Raw genomic sequence first — 22,906 nt, 5'->3', positions numbered from 1 at the left:
AACTTCCCCCTGTAAATAAATTATCCCCTTCCCCACTAAGTTACCAGCCTTTTTCTCACCCTACCCCACCCATCAGTTTGATACACTAGCTGTAACAACTCCCCCCTGTAAATAAATTATCCCCTTCCCCACTAAGTTACCAGCCTGTTTCTCACCCCACCCACCAGTTTGGTACACTAGTTGTAACAACTCCTCCCTGTAAATAAAATAACACCTTCCCCACTAAGTTACCAGCCTGTTTCTCACCCCACCTATAAGTTTGATACACTAGATGTAACAACTCCCCCCTGTAAATAAAATATCCCCTTCCCCACTAAGTTACCAGCCTGTTTCTCACCCCACCCAACAGTTTGATACACTAGATGTAACAACTCCTCCCTGTAAATAAAATAACCCCTTCCCCACTAAGTTACCAGCTTGTTTCTCACCCTACCCCACCCATCAGTTTGATACACTAGTTGTAACAACTCCTCCCTGTAAATAAAATATCCCCTTCCCCACTAAATTACCAGTCTGTTTCTCACCCCACCCATTAGTTTGATACACTAGATGTAACAACTCCTCCCTGTAAATGAAGTATTTCCGCCCGACCAGCTACCAGTCTGTATACAAAGAATTAATGATCGTTAAATGAAGTGTACTGCCATTAGATCGCTAGATTACTAGATGTAGTCCGAATATTCCCTATCCTACTCTATTATTCAGTAAGTTTATTGATTTGCCCAGAGCCCAGATCACTTATAAATCTATGTAGAATAAAACATGACAGAGAGTTTTTATTACTTTTAAAAGCACCTTGGCTCACCCTGAGAGATAGGATGTTAAATATCATAAAAAATCAAGTGGAAATTGTTTTATCTGTCTGATAAACCGACAAGCACTCGTATTTTGCTGGGTTTTCTGTTTGAAAAACAAAAGATAATAATGAAATAAGGGGCGCAACTCGTGCCTGTAAGACTCGATTAGTTCAACAACCAGTGAGCTTAACTTACTATTTGTAACAATTCAAACATTGGCTTATGAATAGAAGTCTAGGAATTGCTTCAATAACGAATAAAAGAAAAAAAAATTGAAATTTCCATTATAAAAATTGTCCAACAAACGACCATTTGCACAAGACAAACTTGCCAGGGATTCATCTAAAATATTCGAATTAAACAAGCAGACTATGTCGGATTAATTATAATAGAAGTAAAATGGTATCAGTAAATATCGATTATATAGCGTGTCTGTTCTAACTATTATTTTTATCAATTCAACCGTTTTTTATTTAATAATAAATAATTACAGTTCACCTCACCTTATCATTTTATTACAATCAAAATTACATCAGCTTGTAGCAGTTTCAACTCCATTGCACACTGCGTGGCGTTGCCATTCTTCATTGGTCCCTTTAGGTGCAGATACGTATGCAGGACGTAAAACTCCATTCATTTCATAGTTGGAAAGAAAGAATTCCCCCAAACGGCATTTTCTATAAGCCGGCTTCCTCTGTAAACTGGCGCATTTGAGAAGTTCTCACAGAATCACTATGTAATATATCGGATATAAATCCCAGTAATCCGGCACCGAAAAGGCTTACTTACGTACTGAAGTGAAACACGGTAGAAATATATAATATTTTCATACGAGTTGAAGGGACTTGCCCTGAACGGAGAGCTGTAAGAATAGAGGAATGTTAAGTCTTTAATACCCCAATCCCTGGAACGAGCTAAAGTGAAACACGGTAGGCCTAGATGTTAAAAAGAGGATGATATCGGACTGGCCCTAAACTGAAGGCTGTAAGAATTGAGGTTCTAAATAAAATATGTCTGAAATATGTCTAGAAATCGTATTCAAGTTTACCTGCTAAAGTTAAACACGGTAGAACTGTGATAGTTGAGGAGATGATGAACTGCAGGCTGTAGGAATATATAAATTAAAATTACCAGGGTTCTAGCCATTCTCAGTCTGAAGTTTATATCTAGAAATCGTATTCAAGTTTACCTGCTAAAGTGAAACACGGTAGAACTATGTAATAGTTGAAGAGATGATGAACTGAGAGCTGTAGGAATAGAGAAATAAAAATTACCAGGGTTCTAGCCATTCTCAGTCTGAAGTTTATATCTAGATGTCGTGTTCAGTGAACATTTAAACTCCCGTACTCACAATTCATTGTTCTAGTCTGACTCTCTCTCTACCATTATATTTTAACTACATTTCCAACAGACAGAAATACTCAGATATAAAACAGAGTTTTACGTCCTACTTTTCTGCTCCTAATACAGGACAGTTAATACTCATACTCATACTCATACTCAATCCGAATCCCCCCCCCCCCCCCAAAAAAACGGGGGTTTGTAAAAGCAGAATTTTGGTTGCATTGTACTATAGCATATACAGCCAATGAGAGTCTTAAAACATATGTTCAAGTTATTCCGTCGAGGGCTCTGATTGGCTGTATTCGCTGGGGTACAATTTGATCAAATCGCTGTAAACATTGATATAAGAAAGATGGCTATTGCAGCCAAGGTATAAGTACGAAGTAATAGCTAGACATTGTGAAGAGGTGATACAAGAATAGTGGCTATTGTAGTCAAGGTATTAAACGAAGTTCGTAATAGCTTGACATTGTGAAGAGGTGATACAAGAATAGTGGCTATAGCAGTCAAGGTATAAGTACGAAGTTCGTAATAGCTTGACATTGTGAAGATGAAGTTTGTAATAGCTTTACATTGTGAAGATGAAGTTTGTAATAGCTTGACATTGTGAAGATGAAGTTTGTAATAGCTTGACATTGTGAAGATGAAGTTTGTAATAGCTTGACATTGTGAAGAGGTGATACAAGAATAGTGGCTATTGTAGTCAAGGTATAAGTACGAAGTTCGTAATAGCTTGACACTGTGAAGATGGGTCAAGATATATGTACTAAGTTTGTAATAGCTTGGCATTGTGAAGATGAGTCAAGGTATAAGTACGAAGTTCGCTACAGCTTGACATTGTGAAGATGAGTCAAGGTATAAGTACGAAGTTTGCTACAGCTTGACATTGTGAAGATGAGTCAAGGTATAAGTACGAAGTTTGCTACAGCTTGACATTGTGAAGATATACCAATCCCTTCACCCATTACCAACGCTCAATAAACAACCAGTGTCCTGAGTCCCTGAGTGAAATGTATCTGGTATAATAATTGTATCAATAACTCTGTACCGATTGTTCCTTCTCTAATACAATAAAACAAATAAATCATTTACTAACACTGTTGGTATCTGTCTTTAATTTATTAATCATTGGATGGCAAATCTCGACAGTTTCCGTTGAACTGAATTTGTCCCAGTAATGAATGGAAGATTTCAATGTGTATTCTGGAGCGAGACCCTTTACTTCCGATATTTCACTTTTATTTGCCAAGTGATAGTAGTATTGCGACCTGAATATAGTCCCTAGCTTTAGTCAGAGTCTTTTGGGAATATATTACGTTTTTTTGTTTTCTTTATTTCTGGACAAAATTTGAATTCTGCAGCCAAGTCATTAATTTCACGCTGTCACACACACGGCATTTTTATTTTCATTATACCGGAAGTTGGATTGATGAATGTCGTTAACTCTCCTTACCGGAAGTGTGCTTGTTGACTCTGATTTTATTTCCTGTCATGCGTACAATGACAATCCTAGTTATCCAATAAAAACCATTGTAATTTTCTAGTCAGCGTCTCTCGTTAGTGATTTGATTATTCACCATGCTTGGAATATTAGTTTCCGGTTACGTGGTGGAAAATTTAATATTTTTGAAATGAAATGAATGGAGTTTTATGTCCTTTTCTAAACCTGATTGAGCTAATGAAGACGGACAATGCCATGCAGTGTACAATATGTGAATTTCAGCTTTCACACTGTCGAAGGATTATCGTGCATAGCCTATATTACTTTTGTTCTATACGAATATATTCGTCATTTTCACCAGATGTGACTTCTAATTACTTAAAACAGCAGTAAAGACTAACTTTCCGCTTTTCGACATCAGACAGTTTATTTAGATTTAAAGGGACAGATTGACCATTTTCGGGGATTGATTTAGTTTTGAATATATGTAAATAGCTTTCAGAAGTACTAGATATGTCTTTCCTATATATCAAAGAGTCTCAAGAAATGACGAGTCGTCTTTTTAACTTTCAAACGCGGATAATTCTGGATTTGAAGGCTCAGATTTCGACAGTGAGCTGTGAACTCTATTACTGATTAGATTAGCTAAAAAAATTCCATTTCGTGGACTAAAGTACGATTTGTCAAACGAATACTTTCGATAGTTTCAGTAAACGCCAGCTGAACGTTGACGACTAGCTCAATTGAATACATTTATATTTGAAGTTCAACTCCGGGTCATTCGTAAACTCTCGATAGTTTCAGTAAACGCCAGCTGAACGTTGACAACTAGCTTAATTGAATACATTTATAATTGAAGTTCAACTCCGGGTCATTCGTAAACTCTCGATAGTTTCAGTAAACACCAGCTGAACGTTGACGACTAGCTTAATCGAATACATTTATAATTGAAGTTTAACTCCGGGTCATTCGTAAACTCTCGATAGTTTCAGTAAACGCCAGCTGAACGTTGACAACTAGCTTAATTGAATACATTTATAATTGAAGTTCAACTCCGGGTCATTCGTAAACTCTCGATAGTTTCAGTAAACGCCAGCTGAACGTTGACGATTAGCTTAATTGAATACATTTATAATTGAAGTTCAACTCCGGGTCATTCGTAAACTCTCGATAGTTTCAGTAAACACCAGCTAAACGTTGACGATTAGCTTAATTGAATACATTTATAATTGAAGTTTAACATTCGTAAACTATCGTTAGTTGCAGTAAGCTGGAAGTTGACGAAGGGCCTTTAATATTTAAAGAAACCGCTAGCTTTTTGTTTCATAAATCGATTTTCCTCCTACTTTATGTTTTAAATCATAAAGTCAAATACATCGTCACTGACATTCAGGCGGTGTAAATGCTTTTAACACCCTGTATAAACACGACAAGAGCTATAAAATCTATGCCTCTCTTGGGACTTATTTTATTCACGTTTTCATCAAACGCTATATTCTCTATCATAACTAGTGTAAATATTGAAACGACTGTGAAAAAAGCCGCATGAAATTGACTTCGAGAATGAAAAGAGAGTGAATTATTTTCTAATTTCACTGTGTCTGTTTACTTTAAAAAACTTTTGATGCAGTGATGGCTGGCTTGTAGCTAGCCCCAACCTCTCTGAAAAATATTTTTTAAGTTAGCTAATCAGTAATAGTGTTCACAGCTCACCATCGAAATTTGAGCCTCCAAATCCAAGTCCTGAATTATCTACGTTTGAATGTTAAAATGATAACTCGTCAATTTAAGATATTCTGTGATATATAGAAAAACATAATTATATAGATATAGTGAGTAAAATTCCTAGTTTGAGATATTTTTAAAGAAATAATGTGATTTTCGTACATTTCTAGTACTTCTGAAGATTATTTACATATATTCAAGACTAAAATCCACCTCAGAAAATGGAACACTGTCCCTTTAAGAATTACCAACTCTACGAATAACTGACAGTTCCACGTATTTACAGGATGTGTCTGACTCAGAGCCTCGGGTTAAGATTTATTTCGCCTTTGAATCGTTAATCTTTTTCTCTCGCAATTATTTCTTGAAAGAATTAAAATAACATTTCTCTGACCCGCCTGGATTAAAAATCTAACCGAGCAGAAACACGGTAATATGTTTTAAGGATAAATAAATTCACTTTTAATTAAAATGTTTTTGTCTGAAAATGATTTGATTGACGGAAAATAGAAATAGATTAAAAAAACTAAAATAATAAAACTGTTCTCAAGGGGAGGCTTAACATTTAAAATAAATAGAAGGTCAAGAACTATACAATAACAAGTTAATATCAAAGAGGTTTGCTAAAATTTTATGTGTATCGGAGACACTGATATCATCAATTTGCATCATTTAAATTTCAATCAGACGTCTGTAGTTCCTGCAATTTCACTAAAACTAAGTGTTGATGACGTCCCTAATCGCAAAAGTTTACATGACTCTGAAATCATCAATTTGAACCATTTCAATTTTCAACCAGAGAAAAAGCGACTTGATTTATTTTATATTCTGATTTACTTATAACCGAACGCTTTAGAACTGTCAGTCAAAATGTCACGTGATTAAGAAATTCTAAATGAATAAGTGTCCACTTTATAGAAAATTTAGTCAATGCTGATTGGCTGAAATAGTGGATTGGGACACATTTTGTTCGTTGTTCTTCAACGTAAAAGATAGTTTGCTTTTCAAATGAAAACCATGCGTAAAGAGTAAATAAAGATTGAAATAAAGGTTCGAGAGAGAACTGGCTTGACGTTTACAATTGACTATGTAACAAGTATATCTTTAAAGTGTGTTTAACCGTCAGCTGGTAGTTAACAGTCTTTCTTTGATAGATCTGATTGTATTCAATAGCATACAATCAAATCCAATCAAATCGCTTCATTTACAAACAGTGATAGAAGAAAAGTACCTAACGGAGGTCATAATACCTTGACATTGTGAAGAAGCCTTTCAACCTAAAAGATATTGGAATAAGAACATGAAATATTCAATTGTTCATCTCACATTCTCTTTGTAGTTTGTTTGTGAGTCCCATGAATTATGTTAAATTAATCTGCTACACTTCAGAGGCTTTGTATAAAAATATACGCAAGGTGCTTTTTTTATATAAACAATATTGTATTGATACGTTTAATGAAACAGGGAACAGGTTTATGCCCTTTTTTAAACCCCTCTCCATAATACAATACAGAGTGTCCATAATTATAATTTAGTGATCAATATATTATTATCAAGTAGATATATAGATATAAATAACATATTTTACAAATATTTTCAGGTATAATTTACGATACACGTTGATAATCAAATTTTATATACTGAACTGCCCCTTTAAACAAAAAGCAAGAAGATACAATATGCAGGACCTTATAAAATGTTTATTATTGAATAAATGTTATAAAACAAAGATTACTCTCTCTACTGACAGTATCATAGTAAACACAATTTGAATTCTAAATATTAACTAAAACACATATATTGGCGTACACTAGGAGAAAGGATTTAGTCACAATTCTTGTTTTTATGAAACCCCCTTTAAATATAAATAATTAACAGTTTCTGCTAGAATTCTCTGACAGCTTTATGACGTATTAATATTTTATTACTAGAACTATACCGCTAATGATATCAAGTCGCTACTCATTTATTAGTCTTTCTACTCCACTTACTCGGAGTTGTAGCTTAGGTGTGTCAATTCGGCATCCCTTTCAGCGTTCCGGGTTCTTATCGCAATTGAAATATGAACTTCAAACCTCATATCTCATTAAAATATGAATCGTAATAAATGAATATTGTGTAGGTTCGTGGTTTCTATGGGTTAATTGAATTCATTCTTACATTTTCGATATTTTAAAAGCAAATTAAATGCATTGTGTTCCACGACCTACTTTTTCTTACACCCGTTTGGACTGAGAGCAGGTTAACGCCATGGAGTATGCAATAAGGAAACTGTTCCACGACCTTGGTTTTGGCTTATGTCACCATGAAGTATGGACTCAAACAAATGGAGAAAAGTAAGACGTTAAACTTTATTTCAGTCTGAACAATATTTTCTTAACTTATTGAAGTTTCCTAGAGCTATTTTTAATCGATGAATGACAAAGATAGACGAGGTAGAATGGAAAGATGTACTCTCTATTTTATAAAATATTTATACTTTTACTTCTTTTTCATTTACTTTATCGATTTATTACAAAAACAATACACTGATATGAACAATCAGTCTAAAATGAAACTCTAGTTGTTGATCAACTTTCTTGTCAGTTCAGTCATTTTTATAAAAACTTCTAAAGTTCACTTTGTACCATGTCTTACAAGTTACAGCTGCTCCTGATAACAATCCGTGTGAAATGAAGTGTATTTATAGTTTGACAGCTTTCTTACATAGAAAGACTGCAGAAAATTAGAACGTAAAACTCCATGCATTTAATTTCATTTTTTTTAGACAAAAAGAAAGGAATAACAATATTTTACAAGGAAGACGAAAGACGTGGGTATCCTGTTTAACAGCTTGATCTTTCAAGGATAACAACTTAGGTTCACAAGGATCCTGTCTATCAGCTGGTTCTTGGCAAGACCCCTTCGTATTGGTCTCGGATAATTCGTATCCATTTACAGCTGAGTCAACTTGAATAAAAACTATGTAAAATAAAATAAAACCAAAGTGAATTCGAAAGCCTTATATCCCTGTCACCAAACCCAAGATCTATGTTCTCGCTAATGCTCTGTGATATAAAACCTCTCAGACTAAATTCAGTTATCAAAGCATCATCAGAGGTTATATTTTAGAGCCTGTTTTAAAAACTAATAAATTTGATTCGATATTGATCAATTGTTACATCACACAACAGTACTGATCCCGGGTTCATAACACAGGTTCACAAAAACAATATGAACTCGTAGCACAGGTTAATAACTACGAAAATTAGGTCATGTATTTATGTACAATGTAAACAGAACAACATGGCATTGTTTGAAGTTGACGACTCGGTAAGAATTGAAGGTAAAGGACATAAAATTGTTATAAATAAAATAACTTTTATTAAAAGTTTCAGTTTAATTATCACGTGAACGTGTTTATCTAGATCTTATTTGTAACGAGGAAGAATATTTTATAGAAAGGTGCTAAAAGGTTGACCTCTAAATGAAAACCGATATAGAAAAATAGCGTTAATTGATAGTTGTGTGATACATAGAAACCTTCACTAGTTTAAACATATTGTATTACATGGTGTCAAAGGATTTGGTAAAAAAGTTCCAAGAACTTACAATACCATCTCAATAACTTCTTACAATATTATAGGATACAAAACAAAAGGTACACAAAAACAGCAAAAAGGTGCACAAAATAGAAAGAAAAGAAAACGAGGAAATGCTTATACGATAGATTAGACTAATAGTGATATATTAAAAAACGATGTTAAAGATGCCCCTGACTGTTCGCTGTGTAATATGAAGTTTGTTTCTCGTGAACCTATTTCATAACTTCCATATTACATAAACACTCGTTTAAGATCCTCCATTTCTTTGATAGATTTAATATACCGAGTGTTTGTGTGGCGTGGTCCTTTGTTTTTACTGTAAGAAATATAAATATAGAACAAATTGATTCCACCACGTTCAGAAGATGATTGCTGAAACTATTTAAATACAAGATCCTGGAATCGAACAGCGAGTTGAAACAATCTTACCTAACATTGATCTGTTTTCGTTTCTTTCATTTTACTATCGACCATAGGTAAATAAATCTCACTCTATTATTTAAAGAATACTACCTCTTAGAATGGACCCAGAATCTAAAGTCTCAAACATGGTGTCATGATTAAAGAATAGAATCTCTATATAACACGATATATCCATTAAACTATAAATAATTATTGAAAAACAATTCTAAGCATGTTTCAAAATGACTTAGTTTAATGAATTATTACTTAGTTTTATAGATTTATTGGATTATAGAGAGATTCTGTTGTATTGTTTTAACATCAGGTAAGTCCACTGATGAACAAAGACTCAGTTTAAATTTTTTTAGGTCATCCTAAGAGGTAGTATACCTTTAAAGACATCGGCTCGTTTTCCATAGTTTCACTGTTCAATAGAGTATAATGATATGCTTACTCTTAGGTCCTAAGTGCCGAATCTTTGTGAGGTCTGGGATCTTGGGGCCTCTTGCAACGAAAAGTTTAGCCGACAGATTTTAGAGAGCCTGAAATAAATTTTGAGCATTTAGATGGCTTACTGCACTTCAAAATTGACCTTTCACCGGCCTGAGGGGGGGGGGGGGGGGGGTGTTTGTTTTGGGTGGGGTGGCAATACGCTACTGAATACGATCCTCTCCAATCACATTACAGTGTTCCTTTAATCGCCAAATACACTCAGAGCCTTTCAGTGAGTTATTGAGAGCTTCTTAGTAACCTACAGTCCGAGTAATGTGATGCTTACTCTTACGTCCGCGTTATAGAAAAATACATTTATTCTTAATTTTCTTTTTTCCATAAAATATACAGGTATTCTCGTTTACGTTTATAATATCTACCCTTTTATATCTGATAACACTGACAGAATAGACGTATTTTCTTATTTCCTTACACATTCTATCCATTTCTATCAACTAATAAAGCCGATGTCTGAACACCCTGAAAAATAAAACAATAAATCAATAACAGTTGGCAGGATTCTAATCTGACAATTCATCTTAATTAAAAATTAACAGAGTTTTAATTAGAGAATGTTAATTAGTCTGAATATCAGCCGTGAACTTGTTTATACAGGTAGTATAGAAGTTAAAGGTCTTTACAATGTCAACCTATTACGAACTTCGTACTAACATCTTTGACAAAAAAGACGTTGTTAGTTATACGAACGACTTGCAGTCGGTCTCATACATACGACCTGTCAAACTGACCCTAGGATCTTTATTCCGAATAGCTCAGTCAGTAGCGTGTTGGATTGTCGTCTGCGAGTCCGCCTCAAGGTAAAAACAAATTTCAAAGGGTCTGATAAAGAAAGCAACCGAGTGACCTTGTTATCGCACTATGAAGGTAAGGATAAAGATGTAGTAATAACGGTTAATGTTAATGTGTAAATAAAGATCTACTGGAATTGTGTTGTATCATATGATGTGTATCAACAGTAACAGTAAGGCGTAGGACAATATTATCTCTCTGTAGAACTAAAACAGTTATTCTTGTACTAATATTTTATGCTTTCTTTCGCTTTCCAATTTTGATTTGTTCTTTGTTCCAATTTTGCCTTCGGCCATATAATTCCTGTATTGTTTATAAAATTCAAAGAAAAGAAGTAAATCGTTAAAGGAAAACTACGTCTTAGAATGAACATAGAATTTAAGTTCTCAAGAATGGCCAATATGAGCATATATTCATCAGTAGATATGCCTGGTGTCATAAATAACATAACAAGATCCTTATATAATCCAATAAATCCAAAAAAACTTACAGAGATTCTGTTGTAACTTTATGACACCAGGTAAGTTCACTTATTTTGACCATTCTTGAGAACTTAAATTTTATGTTCATTCTAAGATGTAGTATCACTTTAAAAAAAACCATCTAGCATTGTCCTATAGATTAAGATATTATCATATACAGACTAGTGAAGCTTCCTCCTAGGTTATACAAAATTCGGTTAATTCTCTTATTTCTTGTTTCTAGTCTTTGTTTCTGTACAACACGACATTTATCTTTGTTTTCGATATTTTACATTGTTTCAGTTTAAATTTAGTCGTCAGATATGATTCTTGTGTTGCTTAAGGAAACAAACTTACTTATTCAGTTAGTGGTTTTAAATAACAGATAGTATATCGGCATGACAAACTGGCAATTTTCTTTTTTAGGGCTACGTATAGCATTACTCTCACGTCCGCGTTATATAAAATACCATTAAATACCATAAAATTGTTTAAGTCATATATCTGTACACTGATATCACTGTTACTACACAAATCATAATTCTTACTCTAAGGTCCGAATACAATATCCAATAACAAACGATCTAAACAAGCAAAAACAAACTGGAAATCCAGAATGTTCACTGTCTGTTTTAAATAAACAGCAAAACATTGGTAGCAGCACATAAACTATTCATTTATTTCAAGTTGTATTGTCTAATTTGGTAGAATGTTTACTGTCTGTTTCAGATATTGGAATGATTTATATTTCGGGGGAAATATCAATATTTTCTATCGTTTGATAGTGGAATAATATCTTCAATTTATCTTCAAACAGATATCTAGGATTGTACTTTGTGATGTGGGTCATTGTGTAACTGTGTTATTATTTGATATTTATTCAATATTGTTTTTTGTTTTGTTTTTTATCATCTTCCATCTTTCATATAAAATGGTAAAAGATCTTCAAACAGAAATTTAGGATTGTGACGTGAGTGATCATAAACTTTGAATGAATAACTGAATAGCAACAAATTATGGTTTATTTATACAGTAACCGTACAATAACAGATCGTCATTCTTTCTTAATTTGATAAAAAACAAAGTGCATTGGAATTTCAAATACGATATCTATAGCATTTCTATTGAATATGCGAATTACCCTATTCCCACAGGACGTATATTAATCTAATTATGATACAGTAGTAGTGGGAATGAGGTGTTCAAGAGAAGATTATAATGTACAGAAAATAAATTTGATTTCCCCAGAGTTTAAATAATATCACGTGACTGATCTACAAGTCGTTATAATTATTGTGCTTTTGAATTCTGACTACTGGTATTTGTTTTAAAGATACGGTAGATGAATTGTCCATTGTGAATTAAGTTTTTATGAATACTCGATTTGATTGCGGGTTTCTGGCAGGTATTTGAAGACACAACTGTTGATTTTGTTTGCCTTTTTCGTTTTTTTCTGTTTTTCAATCGGGTGGATCAATGTCGTTTTTATTAATATTCGATGTTAATGCGGGTTTCTGGCAAATTGTTTAAAGACACAACCGTTGATTTACTTTGCAGGCTTCGTTCTCTTTCGTTTTTTTTTTTAATTTTTACTATGAAAATAGATTTATTGTGTCATTTTCGATTTAATTATTACGCAGCTCCACTGTATTCGATTCTGGCAAATTATTATATTTAGTTTGTCTGTTTTGTACATGTTTAGTTTGGTTTTAATTTTATATTCGCAATGAACATTGTTTTATTCATTGATTATTCATTGTTAATTAATTTTTGTCATATTCGATTTAATGAATATTCGATGTTAATGTGGGTTCCTATATTGCTTAAACATACAACTAGTTTTCCCTTTTTTAAATTTCTAACTATGTTTCATATATTGATTAAGTGTGTCATCAACGTTATTGTGGATGTTCGGTAGGAATGCAGGTATCACAGCTGTTTAGAATAATTATATTTTATATTTTCTATGATTTGACATAAATTATCAATTGCCACATCTGATTCAGTTTCCACGTGATCAAGGTAGTCAGCATTTATGACCAAATAAACTCAATGAACTTTTCATTCAATGAAAGATCAATCTTTTCTTGGCCTTCAAGGGACAGGCGCACCATTTATTGACCACTCATATCGTGGTCTCAGAAACTGATTTTTTTTAGCTTAGTCAATCAGTAATAGAGTTTACAGCTCACCGTCAAAATTTGAGCCTTCAAATCCATGTGTGTCCAGAATTATCGGCGTTTGAAGGTTGAAAAGCCGAGTCATCTTTTCTAGAGACACTGTCAAATATAGAAAAGACATCTATAGAAATAGAAAAAAGAAATTCATAGTTTGAGGTATTTTTTAATTATACGATTTTCGTACATTTCTAGTACTTCTGAAGATTATTTACATATATTCAAGACTCAAATCGACCCCCCAAAATGGCACACCCTTTAAACTGTAAATCTCGCATTCGTTTCTTTATTCAGCCAGGTACAGACAGACTGTAATAATAGATGGATTATTGTTTTACATAGATTATGACGAGGGCCCTGATTGGCTACATTAACTAACTTCCGTGATACAAGAAATGTGGCTATTACAGTCAAGGTATAAGACGCAGTTCGTAACAGGTTGACATTGTGAAGATGAAAAAGAGCAAGAACGGAGTACATTGAATTGTTTAATTGATTACAAGAAAGGACATATAAACTGCAAGATGAACAAGGTCACCGAACAGGACAGGTCAATCTAAATTCACAAGGAATCGTTTAATTGATTACAGAGAAGAATAAATAACCAGCAAAGTTAGCAAGCTCACCGAACAGGAAAGAGCAAGAACACATTAGAGAGTAGATTTAATGATTTCTTTGTAAAGTTTAACTGAAGTGATAATATGTGGTATCCAATAGTAACAATTAAAACATCAGTCTCTAGCTTATTAATAATTTAAAACAAGATGTGGTTCCCGGGTAGGATTAATAGTTTCATTTCATGTTACAGAACAAACGATATCCTTGAGTTGTGTTTCAATTCTATACATTGTTATCAACTGTGATGCCTCGTATGACATTACGATGAAAACAGTGTCATAGGGTTCGAATTTAAAACTTTATGAGGCTCCATGGGAAGGATTAATCGCTCGCTTCACTATAAACTGTCTTATTTCTATGATGTTACAGTATAATAACGGTGTTTCGTTTTCGTTAACATGAAAACAATGTCCTCGATTTGATTTTGCAATATCATCAAATGTACTGTTTCGTTTCTGTGAGGGTGAAAATGGTGTCATAGAGTTCGAAACTCTATTGATAACGTTATGAACTGAGTTATTTCGTATGTCTTATGGTGAACACACTGTAATAATATGAGTGCCTGAGGATGGTAATGTAAATTGTTGAAACGCTGTGTTCATTAAAACTCAGGAGTAGTATATCATACAAACTTATAATGATGACAATGCAAATTGTTGAAACGTTGTGTACAATAAAACTCAGGAGTAGTTTACCATATAAACTGATGATGACAATGTAAATTATTGAAACGTTGAGAATAATAAAACCCAGGAGCATTATACTATAAAACTGATGACAATGTAAAATGTTGAAACGTTGTGAACAATAAAACCCAAGAGTAGTGTACCATAAAATTGTGTTAAATGGGTTATAACATGAATCGTTAAAGGGTTCGAATTTAAAATTTGATGAGACTCCATTGAACGACTTGATCGATGTTACAGTGAAGGCTATATACAGGTAGGCTATAAATTTTAAAAAATTAGTAAACAAACATTAATCGGTATATATGTTTCTGAATCTAGATTAAATTTGGTTAAGAAATACTTTTTATACTTTTGTTCAAAACATCGTCATACATTTGTTCAAAACATCATCATACATTTGTTCAAAACATCATCATACATTTGTTTGACCATGTCCAAGCTTGTCGTGAATTTCTGTCCAACATCATCAAACATGACCCATCGATGCATTGAACAAATGTATGATTGTGTAGACAGGGCTTAATTTGATTATAAATTCTAATATGCAATTAATGTCCTTTGGACACAATTAAACATAAATGAATTGTTTACTCTGGCAAGCTGGAGACAAACACAGAATTATTTCTGTTCCATGCACGAAACTTTATTGACTGTGTATCACGCCATTTTGGTATTTCAATAAATCCGACAATTATTACAACCGATCATTTGGTGTTGATAGTTTGGTTCGATATTTGGATGGATATTAAGCAGATTAAAGGGACAGGTGCACCGTTTTGGGAGGTTGATTTGAGTTTGAATATAATGTAAATAATCTTCAGAAGTACTAAAATGTACGAAAATCGCATAATTCCTTTAATAATATCTCAAACTAGGCATTTCTTTTCCTCTTTCATTATATGGCAGTGTCTCAAGAAAACTCGTCTTTCTAATTTGCAAACGCGCATAATTCTCGACGCACATGGATTTGAAGGCTCAAATTTCGACGGTGAGCTGTGAATGCTATTACAGATTGGCTTCGCTAAAAAATTCCCATTTCTGAGACTAAAGTATGATTGGTCCGAAAATGTCCCTTTAAATGTAATTGAGAAATATAATTGTGTAAAATTCGGGTAATAAGTAGGATTGTTGAGTTAGGAACTAAGTGAATTCTGTTTAGATATTATATTTCCAACTCGTGGGTTATGAATTTTATATGATACCAGTCTCAAATGTTCTCTGTTTTTCTTGTTTCATATAAAAACAGGCCATTTCATTCGAACAGAATAAACAATGATCAATCTGTTGGTTAGTTTGGATATTACCTATTGAAGTAAAGTAGAATTCAAAAATATTTCCAGGTAAATATTGAATTTTACTGGACTAATTTTGGTTTTAATGAAAGATTACCTATTTACAATTTAGTTTTGTCTGTAACTGATTTCAATGCAAGGTCCTTTGGGACAACATTAAGACATACTGTATTTGATTACTCCGGCAAGCTGGAGACAAACACAGAATTATTCTGTTACATGCACGAAACGTTATTGACTTTGTATCACGCCATTTTGTTATTAGGGTGTATTGAGTCAAAATGCTATTTCGATGAATTTTTCTCCGACCTATATTTTAACAGAACATTCAGTATTTAAAGTTGTGTTCGATAATTGAATGAATGTAACTGGTAACTGACAACAACGCTATATTTGGTATTGTAATACGTCATAACCAGATATTCAAAATTGAAATTTCAAACAATCCACCTCGCTTTGAGGACATAGACTATTTCATACAATTTATGAAGAATATAACCTTCTATTGTTTTTTACTCTTATTGTTCTATTATTGATTCAACCAGGACAGGATGTTTTCTTTCACTTCTTTATAAAATACATCTTTACAAATCTTTCAGTAAATATCTAGTGATACACACAGTCACCTATTACATACTTCATCTTCATAATGTCAAGCTCTTACATACTTCATCTTCAAAATGTCAAGCTATTACAAACTTCATCTTCACAATGTCAAGCTAATACAAACTTCATTTTCATAATGTCAAGCTATTACAAACTTCATCTTCACAATGTCAAGCTATTACAAACTTCATCTTCACAATGTCAAGCTATTACAAACTACATCTTCACAATGTCAAGCTATTACAAACTTCATCTTCACAATGTCAAGATATTCCGAACTCCGTCTTATACCGTGAGCACAATAGTTGGTATGTTGTAGTTCCATTCCGACCACAGTAAAAAATGTCATTGTACCAGCAATCTGACAGTATAGAATTCGTTTAAGGCATTTGAAGTGATATGAAACTGTAAATTGTTTAGTACTATAGGAGAAAACTTACCCCACAATGAATTCAAATATAACTTAGCAATGATTCTTAACATAATTTCCCTTTTTTGAATAAAAGAATTACATGATCTTAGTCACACAATACTGTTTCAAAGTGTACAAAAATATAACCAAAACGGTGAAATTTAGGATGTTTATTTCAGTCATTGGCAGGTCTTTGTCTGGTTGAATATGCTAATCATTGTAATTATTGTTTCTATGGCTTCAATTTTCAAGAGTGTATGTCAGTTGAAGAATTCTTTTATTTCTATCTATAGTTTTATTTCGTTATTTATTTGTGTAACTGTTAATGAGCTACCTATTACGTATAAATAAACGTAAACCTTGGATCTTTCTTTGGTTTCTTTTACTTGTGAAAAATAAATTACGTAAAAGAGGATTATTGATTAATTTGATTCGTCTCTCGGGGTGTGATACAGTGATATCATTAAATTAGTTGGGAATGACATCAAAGAGGTGCGCAAATGAAGAGAGATGACGAGGTTAAGGTGTGGAGAGCCTAGACCGACCCGTGTAGTAGTATGCTATAAATATTGCGTCGGATATCTGCACTAGATAGAACAGAAAGCCAACTGATGAATGAACGTCTCCTTTGTAGACTCTAGCTTATATGGTATTGGAAAGTTATTAAAGAGACAGTAAAGACGTTTGCTAAACTATTGTTTTTGTTTATCAGGGCACTCAATCAGACATCTGTGGTGATTTCAATATAACTTAAGCGTTTAATAACGTATGTACGGTAAAAGGTTTTTATATATTATTAATGTGTTTGTGATCATTCATTGCTTAAATAATTAAACCGAGTTCTAACAATCCCAGCCGCAAAACAACATATTGGGGGAACATTGGTAACTGAACTTTTCACATGAGGAAGTATATCAATCATAAGTGAGTAAGTACTTCGCAATGAAAAATATAATCCATTATATATGATATTTATAGCAACTGATTGTTAAACAATGTATTTTAATTGTAACTTTTCTCTTTCCAGGAAAATACACCATGAAATAACCCAATCTCAACCAATATTTTTGTGGTTTTCTACTTACAGCTCACCGACAGGAAATGGTTAGTTCGTTTGATATTACATAATGAACCGAGTCATGGATTAGACAGTTCGTGTAACATTACATTATACTATACGCCTCGAAGTAGGTTGTTCGTGTTATATTACATAATGTACAAATCCAGGAGTAGCCTGTTCGTGTTTCTAGGCAATGTTTAAGAACCAATTAGAGTGTCCTCAATAGGCCATGCCTCCTGTAGCCTACATGCTACCATGCACTACCGCGACGTCCACTAATGTAACCACCCCATTGGGGGATATGCTTGCAAAAGACGATCGAAATGCCTTACTATACATCGTAGTGACCCTGTTGTTCTACTCTATGGGAATCATAGTCGGGATTATCACGTATCTCAAACGAGAAAGGCGGGAAATGCTAGAGGACAAGACATTTGACGTTTATTTTCAAATGAAAAGTGATCCGTACACTACGTTTAAAGCGGAACGTGTTCAAATGGTAGCCGCTCGACTGGCTGCTCTGGAACGTGAGCGACTTGAACGGACCATAGTCGTGCCAGAACCAAGTGGAAGCGGAGTTCAGAAAACCAGCCAAATAGATGGCAACAGATCAAATCAGGACAGTTCCGAAAACGAATATAGTTCGGGAACAGCTAGTGATAAAAGCAGTCTGGTTTCGTCAATGTCGTCTTCGGAATCTTCCGGAAGTGACAGTGTGCAAAGCGTTCGTTTTAACACAAACTCTCCAAACGAGTCTAAAAATAACAAATATGACCCGGAAGTGAAAAACAACGAAACAATCATCAATGATAAAATTTATGAAAAACCACCAAACTCTCAAATTCCGACAATTTCTCATCAAGTTGATGAAGAACCAGTATTGGTATTGTCTAGCTTAAATACGTCATCGAAAGCAAACATCGAGAATTTAAACACTCATAATAAACCCTTGGAAACAGGGGGCGAAACTCTTTCGAAATCTGCTGATGAATGTTCGTTAAAGCTTCTGACCCTTGATACAATAACTAAACCCAAACTGTCTAGATCCACCCCTGAAATAAAGACTCAGACCCAGGGTAGTGCTGTTCCCAGGGGTCCTCTTAGCGAACCACTCCCCATCGCCGTGGCCAAAATCGTAGAATCTGAACGACGCGGTGGTCTTCTGATGTCACCGAAAGCTCTTCATCTATTTGATCGCAGCAGAAAAAGACTCAAGGATCGACAGATGTCGATGGACGTTCCGGATCGCGATTCTTCTTTAGAACTTCCAAACAGGGACATGATCTTTGGAAGACAGGTTTCAGTGGATATTCCCAGACATCACCAACCGAACACAAGACAATTCTCCGTGGATATTCCTGATAATTCGGTTAAGAAAAGTGCTATTCTGAGATCTGTAATGTCTGACGCACAAACGTCAAGGCAACGACAACAGACTTTAGACGTTCCCGATCAACCAGTTAGTAAAGGGCGACAACTTTCTGTTGACGGAACGGGACGTCGTGGTGCTCTCAGAGAAAGACAGCTTTCGGTTGATGTTCCTGATCGACAACTCAAAGGAAATAGACAACTTTCCGTTGACGGGACAGGACGACGTGGTGCTCTCAGAGAACGACAACTTTCAGTCGATGTTCCTGAACGAAAAACTATAGCAAGCAGACATCTTTCAGTGGACATTCCCGATCGGCAGCCGAAAAGAGGGAGGCAACTCTCTGTTGACACTTCCGGTCGACGTGGTGCTCTCAGGGAAAGACAACTGTCGTTTGATGTGTCAGAACGTGAAAAACTACCAAATAAAGAGAGTGACGTAGAAAATGAATCGTTATTGGTCGAGGATGAACCCATGATGGATTCGAGTGACGACTCCACATCTTGCTTAGCAAGTAACGTCTAGGATAAGTAATGCTCTGTTAAGATTTTAGGAATTAGTATTTCCCTGGACTAGGAATATTTTAAAATATTTAAGCACTATTCAGGCAGTTTTTGAAATTAGTGTGCTGTGATATATAGATCAAGTAAAGGCGTGATGTTACATTATGACTTCTATCACAGCGTGACACGTGACGTTACATTATGACCCTTTCACAGCGTGACGCGTAACGTTACATTACATTATAACCCTATCACAGCGTGGCGTTTGACGTATGACGTTATGTTATGACCCTATCACAGTGATACAATGGATCTTGAAAATATATCGTGGGATTTGTATGACGTTATACAGGTGTCTCGATCATAGCGTATTGTGTGACATTATTATGTGATAACGCGATATATTATATCACAGCCCGATGTGTGAAGTTGTAATGTGAAATGTAACACAGTGTGACTGTTGGCCATCACAGGGTGATGTGTGACGTTATATGTGATACGTGATATGTGATAAAAACCTATAAGGCGGCAGGGCGTGTGGTGTTACATTATTAGTAACAATGCAATGTGGCATGTTTTACAGCGTGACGTGTGTTGTCAAATTGTAGTCTTTATCACAGCGTGATGTATGATTATTTTTATCTATCGCAGATTTTATCTGCCAAACGTGATGCATGATGTATCTTTTTTCAACGTCTATCGCAGATTCCATCACGGTGACAATTAATTTTCTATTACTGCTGAGCTGCACAGTGTGACGGTGTGACGGTGTGACGGCATCACACTTTTTATTAATGTGTTTTCAGACAATATGTAAACATTTCATCAAACAACGTTAACCAATTGCTTTGATCTTTCAAGTGCATCCTTTAATCTGTTTTGTGAAAAAGAAATATAGAGATCAATTATTCTATAGCCGTGTGTTATCAGTGCGTCACGTTACAATGTGTGATATTATGAAACGTGTTGAAAACGACAATAAAGAGGTGTGAAATTTAAACCGTTAGTGATATTTTAAACGTGGGTAGTGAACACCAGTAGAAAAGCTATGTGCTAATCACAGCTTTTAAGCAATTAGTTAAAATGAAAGTGGCAAATAATAAAACTAAAATTTGAAAGTGTAAACGTCGTCAGAGAAGTAAGGATCAAAATGGAATTAAATTCGCTTATTATATAATATTAGTCGACTAGTGAAAGGCGTATCGACCCCTACCACAGCATGATGTGTGACGTTGCATAATGACCCATTTCATAGCGTGAGTTATCGCTTTTGTAATATCGGCATTGCAATTATTCACAAGAATTTTGAAAATACTAAAATTTCAAAGTGTTTCAACCCATGAATCTATTAATATCTCTTGAAGAGGTCAAAATATTATGGTCTTAGACCTGCTTCTTGATGAATAATACTGAAATGAAAAGTGTTACCTTTTTTCTGATACCCACCCTATGTTGTCGGCAATACGGACTACACTTTGATCTAAATCGATGCTGATTCAGCTTTCACAACTTTGATCGTTATCTAAAACGTTTTGGTGAGTAGCCCACACAGTATAATAATGCCTGTGCTCGCTGAGTGATGTTTACTGAAGATCAAATGAATGTTTTCACTACCAAAGCCATAATGTAATGTAGGTAAATGAGGTCTCACTTTTGAAAGGATAATTTTTGAATCCATTTATCCATACCCCTATCACTGCCCCATTTTAACTTGGGTTGCCCTGCGATCTGGGTAATTTTCCCTGTACAGTGTGTGTATGAGTGTTACAAGTGTGTAAGTGGCTTTACTTTCAACCTGTGATCAATTTGTTTATTTTGATTATTATGATATAATGTGTGATATCGAATAAGTATTACAATGTAAAAGAAAACATTCCAATTGGAAATTGCAAGAGGTGTGTAGAATGAACAGGTGCGACATTTTCGGGGGTTGATTTGAGTCTTGAATATACGTAAATAGTCTTACAAGTACAAGAAAATAATGTACGAAAATGGCATAATTCCTTCAAAAAATGAATGAATGAATGAATGAATGAATGAATGAATGATAAAAAATTACAACGAAATATTGTATAATCCACAGTAATTATTGCGTTACGCCTTTTTATTTCCATCACTCCCCACTGATAGGCTATAATAAATGTATTTTAGAAGATTGAAATGTTGATTAAATGTGATAGAAGTTGGTGGTCTCTGGAGATGATGCTTCATTTTGTCTATTTACAAACTGACAAGTCAATTATCGCTATTTCATAGTTTTTATGATAATAATTTTGCGTCTTATTAGTAACATTTCGAAGTATTATTTCGTGGTTTAGAAGATGGCAAGAGCGGTGTGGCCTTAATTACCTACTTGTGACGTTCAGGCTAGCTCAATCGGCAATCCTCGGCCGTTTCCGTAAGGCTGAATTTGTCTCGGAAACGAATAGTAATTCTGTTGTGTCTTCTTTGGCGAGATTCTTTACTTCCGGCCTTTAGCAGTGATTTGTCAAGTGATAGTAATATTGCAACCTTAATATACTGGGAGATAATTCTGACACTTTATACTGAAATATTTTTTATTACCGATAATATCTCGAAAGGTTTGTTTTTACAAAAAATACACTTTAATATTGAAGAGAAAACTGATTGCCTGAACTCTATTTTAATTATTTTTAAAAGGTCGAATTGAAAAAGTACAAATTAAAATTTAACAAGAACTTCCCGATCTGGACTTTATTATCAGCTGAAACTGATTAGCTGTTATATTTTTGAAAATCCAACTTTGGAAACAGCCAGAATATCTGTTAAAAATGTCAACCGGATTTTAGAAATTTATAAATATCTGTTAAGAAATGAACTTGAAATAGAAATCAACTTCCTGCTTTACTACAACTTTTAGGCTAATGAAAATAAGCAACGTCATGCAGTGTGCATTGAGGGAAATTCTGTGACTAAAGCATTTTTGAAAATTTAAACTGTCAAAGTATCTTTGATGTAGCACAAGGGGCTTCTGTTCATTGTCGCATTCAAATAACAAGACGTTTTGTACAAGCGTAACTAACAGAGTGGAACAGATTGCAAACCACAAATGTATTATTGAAAGTTCAACGACTTAAGGGAAGAACAACTCGGTCATGATTTT

At 34.2% G+C, this 22,906-nt stretch overlaps 1 protein-coding gene across 1 annotated transcript; it reads left to right on the top strand.

Annotated features, from left to right (window-relative positions):
- Positions 1–18,139: 18,139 nt before the first annotated feature.
- LOTGIDRAFT_164988 (hypothetical protein) lies at positions 18,140–20,774 on the top strand (the record flags this gene model as incomplete). Its single annotated transcript, XM_009061489.1, has 2 exons — positions 18,140–19,793; positions 20,644–20,774. The coding sequence occupies 2 exons, from the start codon at positions 18,140–18,142 to the stop codon at positions 20,772–20,774; spliced, it is 1,785 nt and encodes a 594-aa protein (XP_009059737.1).
- Positions 20,775–22,906: the final 2,132 nt, after the last annotated feature.

This window comes from Lottia gigantea (genome assembly GCF_000327385.1).
Source record: "Lottia gigantea unplaced genomic scaffold LOTGIsca_48, whole genome shotgun sequence".
In the NCBI taxonomy this organism is placed as follows: domain Eukaryota; kingdom Metazoa; phylum Mollusca; class Gastropoda; family Lottiidae; genus Lottia; species Lottia gigantea.
This window is presented reverse-complemented; position numbering and strand designations above follow the sequence as displayed.